Below are 13,368 nucleotides of genomic sequence, written 5' to 3'. Positions count from 1 at the left end.
TAGAGAGGAGGGTATTAGATCCCAAACCTGTTGAGCATTTCCCAATCCTAATTCAGTTGACATCTGTGCTTGACATCTGTGCTAGGAAGAGCTCACTATATAACTAATGTTTTGGGGGGGGATTTTCCCCCACAGTGGTTTATAAAAAGGCTGCTGAGCCAGTGATGTCATTGCTAAATTTGTGATTCTGCCTGGCAACAACTACTATCTTTATAAATTGGCTCGTCTTTCCTGCAGATTCTTCACAGAAGAATGTATGACTCGGGTGAGATGATACTCGGGGTATCATCTCACAGCATTTTACCAAAATGTGACTTCACAACTAGCACTAGGACCGAGCTTCATTTGCTCAGATTGCAACTAAAATTGCAACTTTTTTTTTTGCTTTGCTTATATAATGAGTTAACTGTATAGTGTTTACCATCTTCCATTAACTACTGATTGGTAAAATATCTGTAATAGGTTTATTTAACTGTGGTTTTTTTAAAAAATGAGATTAACCGCTAATATAGATGAATAGAAAAGAACAATTATTAATAACAAGAATACCTGGCATTTAATAAAAATGTGTACTGTATAATGGGCATAATTTATCCAGTTAACCTATCATGAATAGATGACTGGCATTACATCATCATCATATGGCTCTTTCAGAGTTATGGACGAGTTAAAAAAAAAAAGTTAAAAGCTTGTCACTGTTCAAAATTAAGGGAGCGCTTTTATAACTGTTGCTCAAGGTTTGTAAATGTATTCAGATGATGAAGTACAAAGGAGACGTGATACACTGAGATTCTTACATAAAGACAAAAACCAAAGTTCTTCCACAGGTCATGTTTGTGACATTACCAGACAGTCATCTGACATGTATTAAAGTACTCTGAGTGAATGGGGAGAGATTTTCAACATTAGTTTCTTTCGTTACATAAAACCTGCATGTATTGAATCACAAGTCACGACTCGTTACAAAAAAAGTCGATCTTTTATTATATCTATAAATAAATATTTTATATTTATAATTGATATTTCAACTATGCATTTTCACATTACTGCAGTTTCATTAACAGATTAATTAAAAGCATTACCACGATGACCATCTCTGCTTATTCTGCTACAGCACACAAAAAACGAGGTAAAACTGACCTGTGGGCATCATCTGACACAACCAACGTCGAAAAGGAATATGGTCGAGGCATGTATCGCCTCTACCGTATTTGACAGCTGATCTGTTATGCTTTGGATGCAAAATAGTCCCTCTTAGTTAGGGTGTGCCACAAGGCTCAATTTCGGGTCCAGTCTTGTTTGCACGTCACATGTTGACACTGGGGTCTATTTTTTCCCAGCATAACCTTTTATTTCACTGATTTGCACATGACTTGCAGATTTGACTTTGTGAGTAAATACATTGACAGTGCTCTGGATCCTTTATCTTCCCATTATAAGACAAATGTTAAAAACCTCATTGTGTACCTTGATGGTTACTTTAAACTGTGTAGGCAGGTATGCAGCAGTCCATTTTCCCCATCACTTTGACATGAGCCCAGGTTTGTTCTACAAAAGTGAAACATTTTAGTAAAACCTACAAGCTTTTTCAGGTGTTGGGGAGTTTAGCACAGGCCACAGTTTTCAGGTGGCCACCAATCCTCTTAACAAAGTTCCACTTTTAATTTTGTGTAAAGGTTAGAGTGTACAGCGTCCAGATGGACAACTGTGGTTTTATGATGAAGAGAGGGCAGAGTGGGTGCAGGTAAAAGGGGGATGCTAAGAGGCACAATAGGTGAGGCTGATTACAGCACTTTCGGACGATGTTACAGGCAAAAGGCACTTCAACCGACACGACGAGTGTAAAAAGCACAGACCAAAAGTTCACATTAAGCACAACATTAGCGTGTATGCTCTTAGACACTGACACATATGCACTCGCACACACGCACATAAAATGCAGAAACACAGTGCCACCAGTACACAACCTTTCAGCCACTCATTCAAAAGGTGGTCCAAACCCTTCTGGAAGCACACGTGAAAAAGCATTTTATCATTTTCCCAGCGAGGCAGTATTCAACATGCAAAAACTGCACTGACTTTTCATACTTCTCACATCTCGTTAGTGCTCCACATGCAGAAAGCAAATGCAATGCTTGGCAATCTGTCTGAACAGCTAGTCAGGCCAGACTGTTAGTTAAGCATTTGTTGAGTCTTAATCATGCAAACACCGAGCTTACAGAGAGAGATGTGACAAGTTAAAAGCAATCTGAATTCTTGCTGATAATTAACTAGTAAGCCATCCAACTCTTCCTCAGCCAGCTAGTGAAGGTTTATTTATATGTCTGATGTTGAACAATGATTTTGAAAACGTATTCATTTAATCCTTCTAACTGTAGAGATTACTTGTTGCTTAACAGGACACTGATGACTTTGCAATGACTTGTAACTTGCAGCATGACTGCACATTTTCATTAGTCTTAGCAGTTACTTTAAACCAAAAGGACCATTGCAATCAACACGTGATATGTTATATGTTATAATGATATAAAACCCAAGGTTAATTGAAATATGAGTGACTACACAAGTCAAGTTTAAAAATGCATTACACCCAAGATCCTTTTAATATTCTCTCCTGATTATTTCTGCGTCCTGAGGAGACAGGGGCAAGCATGACTCTAAATACTGGAGTCATAATACTGCTAATACCTGCTGCTTTATGAAAGACCACTGATGAATGTCTGCCTCAATACATTAACAACAACCAAACACTTAATGGTTGCAGGGCTGTTGTGATTCAAATGACTTAGTGTGCACATTGATAATACTAGAAGGAGCCAAGAGTTTAGCGTTGCCTGGAAGTTGCCTGTAGTGTTGATTGCTTTAACTCTTTCCCCTATAAAGACGACCTCCCCTGTATCCTTCATGATCAATTTTGACAGCTCAGTATGTATATCGATACAGATGTGGTTTGACAACCTCTAGAATAGTTTCTAGAGGATCCTGACCTCAGTCCAACACAAGAGTGGAGACCACGAACCAGTCCATCATCAGTTTCTGACCTCACAAATCCACTTCTGGAACAATGTCCAGAAATTCCCATAAACACTCTTCTAAACCACGTGGAAAGCCTTCCCAGAAGAGTTTGGCCGACATAAAAAAACCCTATGGATTAAGAACAGGACGTCCCTCAAGTTTATATGTGTGTGAAGACGGATGAGGGAATACTTCTGGCAATATAGTGCATGACAGAATCAACGCAATCACACTTCTTTGTGATTGTGGACAAAAACGAACTTGATATACAGTGGGGCAAAAAAGTATTTAGTCAGCCACCGATTGTGCAAGTTCCCCCACTTAAAATGATGACAGAGGTCAGTAATTTGCACCAGAGGTACACTTCAACTGTGAGAGACAGAATGTGAAAAAAAAAAATCCATGAATCCACATGGTAGGATTTGTAAAGAATTTATTCGTAAATCAGGGTGGAAAATAAGTATTTGGTCACCTCAAACAAGGAAAATCTCTGGCTCTCACAGACCTGTAACGTCTTCTGTAAGAAGCTTTTCTGTCCCCCACTTGTTACCTGTATGAATGGCACCTGTTTGAACTCATCATCTGTATAAAAGACACCTGTCCACAGCCTCAAACAGTCAGACTCCAAACTCCGCCATGGCCAAGACCAAAGAGCTTTCGAAGGACACCAGGAAAAGTATTGTAGACCTGCACCAGACTGGGAAGAGTGAATCTACAATAGGCAAGCAGCTTGGTGTGAAAAAAATCAACTGTGGGAGCAATCATCAGAAAATGGAAGACATACAAGACCACTGATAATCTCCCTCGATCTGGGGCTCCACGCAAGATCTCATCCCGTGGGGTCAAAATGATCATGAGAACGGTGAGCAAAGATCCCAGAACCACACGGGGGGACCTGGTGAATGACCTGCAGAGAGCTGGGACCAAAGTAACAAAGGTCACCATCAGTAACACACTACAACGGCAGGGAATCAAATCCCGCAGTGCCAGACGTGTTCGCTGCTGAAGCCAGTGCATGTCCAGGCCCGTCTGAAGTTTGCCAGAGAGCACATGGATGATACAGCAGAGGATTGGGAGAATGTCATGTGGTCAGATGAAACCAAAGTAGAACTTTTTGGTATAAACTCAACTCGTCGTGTTTGGAGGAAGAAGAATACTGAGTTGCATCCCAAGAACACCATACCTACTGTGAAGCATGGGGGTGGAAACATCATGCTATGGGGCTGTTTTTCTGCCAAGGGGACAGGACGACTGATCCGTGTTAAGGACAGAATGAATGGGGCCATGTATCGTGAGATTTTGAGCCAAAACCTCCTTCCATCAGTGAGAACTTTGAAGATGAAACGAGGCTGGGTCTTCCAACATGACAATGATCCAAAACACACCGCCCGGGCAACAAAGGAGTGGCTCCGTAAGAAGCATTTGAAAGTCCTGGAGTGGCCTAGCCAGTCTCCAGACCTCAACCCCATAGAAAATCTGTGGCGGGAGTTGAAAGTCCGTGTTGCTCGGCGACAGCCCCAAAACATCACTGCTCTCGAGAAGATCTGCATGGAGGAATGGGCCAAAATACCAGCTACTGTGTGTGCAAACCTGGTAAAGACCTATAGTAAACGTTTGACCTCTGTTATTGCCAACAAAGTAGAGCTGGGCGATATGAGATTTTTTCATATCACGATATGTTTTTTTCATTTCAGGCGATAACGATATCTATCACGATATAAGCCAAATAACTATATTTGTAAGATTTAAATGTGCCGTTGCTCACAAGTAAAATGTGAAATAATCAGCAGCTTGTTTTGATTTAAATATTTATTTCCCATAATAAGTTCAACAGGGTAGATGTACTTAAGGAACATGAGACTTTTTCAGATAAATAAAGGCAAATATTGCAAACTACACAAAAGGCAGCCGCTAAAGCGTTTAAGTTTCAAAATAGAACAAACGAAACAGACTAAATTGTCAATTCCACTTAGAAAGAAAATATTAATTCTAAAAATAAATCTTAGTTTGTTTTACAGAAGAACAGACAAAACTGACTAACTTTTGTCAATATCAAATAAACTGAGAACTAAAAGGAAATTCTCAATCTCTCCTTGTTGTATAGCTGAGCTTTTCAAACAGTTTTAACAGTTACTTTAGTCTGACAAAAGCCGAATGACGAATTAGCGCTTCCAGTCAGAGACTGAGGCTACGTCCACACGTATACGGGTATTTTTGAAAACGGAGATTTTCCGTTTCCATTTTAAAAAAATAATCCCGTCCACACATAAAGGCAGAAATGAAGGAAAACGCTGCTATGAACATGCCAAAGCAGCAGGTGGCGCTAGATTCCTAACCGTGCAGAAATGTTGGCCAATCAGAAGTCTAGGAGCCTCGGTGGGAAAAAGTAAACAAAGCTGGGGCATAGAAGCAGAACCGAGTCGTATGTGTGGAGGGACAGTAACTGTGTGTATATGTAAGCATTTAAACACTGCAGAGAGTAGAATTAACAGTAACAGTATTGTAGAAATTCATTTCACCGACACAATAACGTGGCGCACAGTGTGACGCATGCACCAGTTTATTGTATTTCCAGACTTGCTTTCGGCACAATTTACAGTGCACGCTACTCTGTTTTTTGTCAGACTTGAAATAGCCGAAATACCTTCACACTACGGAACTTCTTTGGCTCTTCCGTTCGACAATCTCTCCGGCGTTGGAACCATCATCTGTTTTCTCTTCGGTCACGCTCGGTTGATTTTTCTAGTCGGCACGCTTCCCAAACAAACACACGGCTTGGCACTTGTGCTGTACGTAACAAGTCACGCGACATGACGCTGCGGCTGTGATTGGTTCGGCTCTGCGCTACTTAATTTGGATTGGCTGACCTTTTTTTTGGGGGGGGGGGGACAAGAGCGGAGAGGTCTATCGCGATAGCTTAATTTCTCTATCGAGTAAAAGTTATATCGCGATACATATCGTTATCGTTCTATCGCCCAGCTCTACAACAAAGGTTATGTTACAAAGTATTGAGTTGTATTTCTGTTATTGACCAAATACTTATTTTCCACCCTGATTTACGAATAAATTCTTTACAAATCCTACCATGTGGATTCATGGATTTTTTTTTCCACATTCTGTCTCTCACAGTTGAAGTGTACCTCTGGTGCAAATTACTGACCTCTGTCATCATTTTAGGTGGGGGAACTTGCACAATCGGTGGCTGACTAAATACTTTTTTGCCCCACTGTATTTATTCCACTGGAAAATCCACAAAACAAAGCAACTTTTACAGCAGCAATAACTTTAACCAGAAATGAGTTGATGTGACTGTGGCAGCTTAAAATCAATTGTAAGCATGGAGTCAAACGCTTACCTCTCGCCGCCGTGACGCCCAGCAGCTCTGTTTGATCTTCCAAACTACGGCGGCCACCAGGAGCAGGGACAGGAAGCAGCTGTGGGTGGAAAAGACAGAGGAAGAGATGAGTCCAAAATATATTAAAAAAAGAAATAAAAACAGATAAATGAAGCGATGAGAAGACAAAACCTATAAGCTTTTGTCTTCTCATCAAAAGCTATAAGGATGGTTTGATGTTAACTTTATAGGAAAGAAGTATTTGACTACGAGTTTTATTTTCTGTCACCGATAAATATATTAACAAACAGATTTTTGACATCAAACATATACATGTGTGCATTTTAAACTGACAGCAAGTAGGGGAGGAAAATAAAGCAAAATAAAACGAGGTGATGCCAGCCCACACTGAACAGCATTAAAGAGCGACAGGTCTGAAACTCGAAGGGTAACATTAATTATCATAAGCGATGAATCTGCCACAATATGCACAACCTTTGAAGTCAATTTGACACGTCACTGCAGCCTTTTCCATCTGTACTGGAAATCCAGGAAAACTGCTTGACAAATATGGGCAGCTGACAAAGTTACACAAATTTTCATTTTACTGGAATTAGTCCTTTTTTTCAAGATCAAAAGAATCAAAACGATACATTCTCAGCTATAGAAAAAGAGCTGATGATGTCACTTCTTAACGGGATACAAAGTGATCGTGCTAAACGTCAAAAGAAACAAGCTAAAAAACAAAAGGTTAGCAAAAAAAAAATGGATGTACACTTTGCGCTTTTCTTCAGATTGTTTAGGAGGGTGGTCACACATGATGATTTTCTGCTTAAATACTTTTAAACAACACACACACACACAGACGGTCTTCAACCACCATTCCATTTTATGCCCTCGAGCTCCAAGTGTTGGCATCAAGCACCATCTTTGTCATCCTGTTCTGTTTCTGTTCTGTTTTACTCTACACTCGCTTCCTTTCATTCTTCAGCACTTTGTGAAATGTTTTTTTCATGTTTTTTCTTGAACACATAATGTGTTTTTCTTGGTTCATTTCAAGAACCGCCCTCCCCCCTCAACACACGCGCACACAAACACACACAAATAAAATATACAAAGAATCAAAACGCTTAGCGCTATTTACGCTCTACAGAAAAACACCTTGAGGTAATGATGATTGTGGTGACATGTCTGGGTGACATGGTTTGTTAGCATCAGCGTGTGTGTGCGCGTCTGCTCTCCCTGGCTTCCAGACGTGTACTTAGACAAGATGGAGTGAGTGTGTGTGCGCGCGCGCACGTGTAAACACATCAGGGACAACATCTTTAGCACTCAGCTTCACTCTCAGCCTGTCACGGCTCTTGCTGATCTTCAGTCAAAGCTATCAGAAGTACGATGGCAAAATGCCTAAATATGAGTGATTCGTGACACAGTTTCCTCCAGGACGGGAGAAAAAGACAAAAAAACCCATCTAGCCTTAAGAAAAGAGATACGTGAGATTAAATATTAAGTCTCATGTAATTTATTTTCATATATGGGTCAATTTAAAAGTCCACATAGGTTAGAACTTTAAAAAAAGGAGCATACTCTGGTGTTTTGTCCTAGCTAAAGGCATTTCTATCAGAGACACAAAGCTGGCAAGCTTCATGGCACTATGTGTCACATCTAATTTAAAAATACAGAACAGTACAAAGTAAGTGAAGCCGTGTTTCTAGTTTACACCGTGGCATATCGGCCTCCAGGTCTCTATGTACTGCAGTATTCAACACAAGACTGAGTCCTCAATGATTAATGGGCTCAGAGCTAACTGTCTGAAAGACTGAAAACTCCTGGCTTTGACTTTCATAAATACATTTATGCTTTATTGTCTCAAGTGTAGTTTTTTTTGCTAGTGTTTATCGCATAAAGAATATTTGTGAATAAACTTTCTGGGCTTTGAAGTGGATTTAATTAGTCCACATTGAAGCGTAACTTCTTCAGACACAGGGCCTTCCAGTCAGACCCCTCGCAGGGTTTTCTCCAACGTTCTACCACTTTTTCCATCTAAATGCCTTTGCCTATTTTAATAGTGGCTGTGAAGCGTCAGATCTTCATTCATCGCTCCCGACCCCATCCGAGCCCCCGCCCACCCTGTGTGACTCTTTAAAGTGCCATTTATTTAAAAAAAGAAGAAGGAAAAAAGATTCCCTTATCTCTCTGGGCTGAAGAAGCCCCTTAAGAGATCCATCCGTTCAGCCATCTTATTGATCTGGCTTCCTGCTCATTGCTTTAAAAGCAAAACTGTGCTGATGAATGACTTGCATGAATAGATATCGGCTTCACATCAAAGGCTTCCCTGCTCAGCAGGGTGGGAGGGAAAAGGAGAGAGAAACAAAGGACAAGAAGAGAAGGAAAGACAATGATGAAGAAAATGGACAGCGATGGTGAAAGACAACGTGAAACACAGACAGATTGGAAAGTGTAAGCTGAAGTCTAAACAATGGTATAAGTTTAGAGTTAAGGAGGAGAAAATGGAGCAAGAGACAAAGACTGAAGGAATCGAAAGTAACACCAGAGAGACAAACACTAAGAGAAGCAGACGGAGACCGACACAGAGAAATGTGCTTCATTTGATCTCAACCTCTGCAAGGGATGCTGGGAAAGTTAGTCAAGCTTCAGCTCCCACCTCAACCCATACGTCACACCAGCATCTCTCACTTTCAATGAAAATAGAAAAGAATATTCACCAGCAGATGCTGCCTCACCAAAGCCACCTGTGACAATCGCACTTCACCTTCACTAAAGTCTCAATAAAAGCAACTCTGAGCCAACGGATTACGGATTTCGGGGGTTATATTTATGCGAATTCCTGTACAGTTAGAAGATGGTGATCTAAACGGAGCATCTGTTTGCCTTTGTGTAGCAGACTCCAGCAATACCCTTAACAAAATGACACAAAGTACCGAACACATGAAAAACAAAACAAAACAAAACATCAGACAACTGATAGTGGGGTAAAGTTAACCCTACTAAGCTACAGATACAAATTTACATTACTGCACCCTTCAGGTTCAACGGTGCACACATACACATTACGTACAAGGAAGTTTATGTTGCCCTAACAACACAGTTGCATTAACATTACTGTTTCTTGTGTCGAGATTAATTCAAATCAGCGCAGATTGCTACTTCCTGTGAGATCTGTCTCGGTTATTTTCATGCTTTTTAAGAGCACCGAGCGAGCCAGGTAAAGCAGGTTAAAGAGAATCACTCTGATGGCATGTTCAAGGGAGGTTCCCTCTACTGAAAAATACCTAATGGGGAAAAGATCTAAATCAACTTTGTAGCAGGAACTCACCAGTACGATTTCTTTTATCCAGTTTCCTCAGATATCTAACGTGTAATGAAAAGTGACGGAATCAAAGTTTGAAAGTTTACGAAGGAAAAAATACTGACTCTCTAAACACATTAAATGATTATTTCAGTTTCCTGAAAACAAAACCGTTTGAATTTAATTAGTGCGATGAGCAAAAAGTCACTTTAAAACAAGACCCGAAACTAATTAACATTTTACCAAATATTCAGGTTAAATTAACCAGTTTCATCAAACTCATCGTATTCAGCTGCAATTAAGTTGAATTTTAAAAACAGCAGAAAGTATTGTTCTGACACTGACAGTGATTTATAGAACAGACTGTAAACTACAGCTCCAAAAACATAAAATAAAATGTTTTAAAAAGATCATTTGGTATGGATTCTTATGATATTTGATACCATGTTAGTGAATGTCCAGTACTAGTACTTAAAATTTGCTTGATGATCTGAAATTTTTTTATGAAAAATGTGCAACAAACTAAGAAATCAAGAAGAGGGAAAACACTTTTTCACAGCACCCGATGTTTAGAAAGAGTGTCAGCATGCCATTATTCACATTTTCTGGATGCTATTAATGCTTTTCCTACTTTAAACAAGATTAATTTCAGGCAAAAATATCAGACAGACATTTATTCTAGAGTAAAAGATTACTTATATCGCAGTTTTACCTTCAAATGCATTCTAAAATGAGAACATCGTGAGCATATTTCAATGTTGTTCCATTTAGAAATGTGGAATTTTCTCACTTCTAGCTTGAATTTAAAAAAGTTTAGCTGCTCAGTCCATAATAAGGCAGTCCAAAGTTTGATGGCATAACAGAAGACGCTAAAACGCTGGCAAAAAAAAAGAATACTGTGTGCAAAGCTCTTGAGTGTCTCGGGTAAAAAAAAAAAAAAAAAAAAAGATGGATGCCGTCTATTTTAAGTGGCAGAGTGGAAAGCGGAAAAAGAGCCAGGCGAAGTGTATTATAGCCATCGGCTGCTGAGGCCAGAGAGGTGAGCTCTGACGTGTCATTGGCTAACCTGACAGCAAGACAACAGCCACAGGGCAAACACCAGCACACTGGTTCTGTTGTCCACAGCCAGCTGAATACTAATCCTGCAGTCTGCCTGCTGCTGGCTTTTACTCCGGGGTGGGAAATGAAACCTGCTCACTAGCCAAACAGCATTTCATTTTCGCTATGACTGATAAGTTTTGTCCGCTGAACCACACACACTAATCAGCAGTTGCTCAGAGGTCCTATTCTGCCATGCACTTGTCGCCACTAAACCCTGCAGCGCTGCGGGTGATGGGACCCTTCAAAGAAAGGCTAACCTACCTGAAATAAAATGAGGACCTGAACATGTCACAGAATACAAATTTGGGTATAATCTGTGCAGCTCCAGATCATTTCTTTACTCTCTGCTCTAACAATGGAAGCAGCGGTTATTTTCGGTACGAGGGCAAAACCAAATACGGTCTAAGAAAGCAGAATGAGAAGCATGCAACCAAAGCCGTGGGCTGCACTTGTTTCTGGACAGGGAGGGGTACGGGCCTGAGGAGCGGTCATTGAGGACTTTTACAGGAGGCACCCTGATAAGCCCGGGGGGGGGGGGGGGGGGGGGGGGGGGGGTACTATTAGGAGTTGGTGGGGTTTCTCTGGTGTGGTGTCACGGGGTCTGCTTCTGTTTTCAGCACACCTCCCCACCTACCCGAGTGGTAACGTGTCTGTTAATTCTCCGCGGTGTGCATTACGGCCAACCTATGTCTTGGATTTTGTTTGTTTACCTGTTGTCCTGTATCCTCAGCCGGATCCATCACCCGCTTACCTGTCAGCTGTTTGTGAAGCCGCATTTCCGGGATCACTACAGAGATCAATCTCAGCGTTTCTCCCACATCCCGAGAATCCTCGCCCGAGCAGCCAGTGTGACAAGTGAGCTCTCCAACTCTCCCCATGTTTATTGCCGTTTCTTACCGGTTGTTTGGCATCTCCCCCTAAAGTTTCGTTTTTCTTTTTCTCATAGATCCACCCTGCGTGCGCGGGTAACCCCTTTCCCTCCGAATGCGTGTCAGCCCCCTCCCCTGGTTTCCTTCTGTTTATTTATCAGCATACATATCTCATCCCGTGTAAATAAGTTTGACACTGTAAATAAAGAGCACTCCCTGCATTTTCTGCACTTCTGTGTGTTCTGCCATAGAGTCCGTTCACTCCGCATAACAGTTTCACACAGGCCTGTTGACTTCCCCAATGCGAATTATGAATTAATTAATTAATTGATAATTAAACTGGCCACCCTCAGTTATTGTTTCATCCCTTAGAGCTTGTTAAGATGACAGGGTGAAGCTAATTAGAATTGTGCTTCTTTGAAGTTCAATAAGAGGATGATTAATCGTGCTGTGGAAATAATCATTTAATGTTGTACGTTTGGCCACTGGGGCTGCAATGTGAGGGCTGATATTTACTGAAAATACCAAAGCACAGAACTTGCTAAATGCAAGTTTGGGAGTGTCTTACCATCTGCCTTAGATGTCATTCGGATTAAGGTGGTAGTGACAAACTCAAGGATGAAAACAAAAAGCTTCTTAGGGAATAGGATTTAGAAATTGATTAATGGAAAGGGAAGAGATTTCCTTTGAAAAAAAAAAAAAAAAAAAAAACCTACGCAGTTTGAGTTTTTGCACCATCGAACCTCACCAGGTAATAAACTGCAGAAATGAGAGCTATTCAACAAGTCGCATTATATTTCAGACAATCCTGAGCTGAGGCCCGCAGCATGAAAACTCCAATTCCACATCATCTTTTGTCCTGCGAGCTTTTTTGCTTTTGCTTGTATAACCCTGCCAAAACTCATTGTTATGGGAAAAAAAAGCAGCCCTGAGCGCAAACGTGCTAGACGTAGAGGAAGGGGGTAGACACGAGGCTGATCAGATGGGGAGGAGAAACAAACAAACAAAAACATTGCCCTCCTCTTGGGACTTTTTCCCCTCGTGTCGTGGCCTCGGTCACATTCCTCGTACCCTCCTCCCAACTCATTACAGGTGAGGGAAAGTGGTGAGGAGGAGGAGGAGGAGTGTAGGCTTCGAGTCAAATCTACTGATCTCAGTGATTTATTATTAATGGGACGCAGAGGGGCTTTCAGCTTCTCACAGACACACCAGGAGGGATTTGCCACAAGGTGCTTCTTGCACTCTATCTGCTGCATCTTACACTTGTATCGCTCTCGCTCCTCACTGATGACCTGGCCTAGATGAATATCGATGCAAAGATCGCTAAGAATGCAAGAGAGGGGTGGGAAGAAGGGGCGAGAAGTTAAGAAAACAATGCTGTGAGGAAAGGAGGCAGAGGTGAAGATGAAGAGAAGGTTAGAAATGTGGAGATAACGCAGACAGAAGAAGAGAAGACAGTAGGTAAACAGGCAGTTTTGCAGCAGCCCACGTTCAGAATATGAGAAGGCAGAAATCCAGAGACAGAAAGAAAGTGAGGACTAAAAAGCTCGGAGAGGAGAGAGAGTGGGGGGGGGGGGGGGGGGGGGGATCTGGCACAGCACAGGCCGGGGGGAGGCCCCTTAGGACAGACAGGCCAGGTTTGGATGAGTGTTCAGTATCTCTCTCTGCTTCTCTTTTTCAGGTGTTCCTAAAGGGTGAAAGTGAATCTGCCTGTCAGTGCACACCACAAGAAGTAATCT

General features: G+C 41.4%; 1 protein-coding gene across 2 annotated transcripts in view; it reads right to left on the bottom strand.

Moving 5' to 3' along the window:
- Positions 1–13,368, bottom strand: part of atrn (attractin) — a 137,006-nt gene that overhangs the window by 39,438 nt on the left and 84,200 nt on the right. For both annotated transcript variants that reach the window (XM_080870971.1, XM_080870972.1), the window contains exon 26: positions 6,371–6,449. In XM_080870971.1, the coding sequence (XP_080727097.1) occupies positions 6,371–6,449 (79 nt within the window). The remainder of the gene's footprint in view (positions 1–6,370; positions 6,450–13,368) is intronic.

The sequence above is a fragment of the Rhamphochromis sp. 'chilingali' genome (genome assembly GCF_963969265.1).
Source record: "Rhamphochromis sp. 'chilingali' genome assembly, chromosome: 21".
NCBI classification, from domain to species: domain Eukaryota; kingdom Metazoa; phylum Chordata; class Actinopteri; order Cichliformes; family Cichlidae; genus Rhamphochromis; species Rhamphochromis sp. 'chilingali'.
The sequence above is the reverse complement of the archived record's forward strand: the minus strand, read 5'-3'. Positions and strand labels throughout refer to the sequence as shown.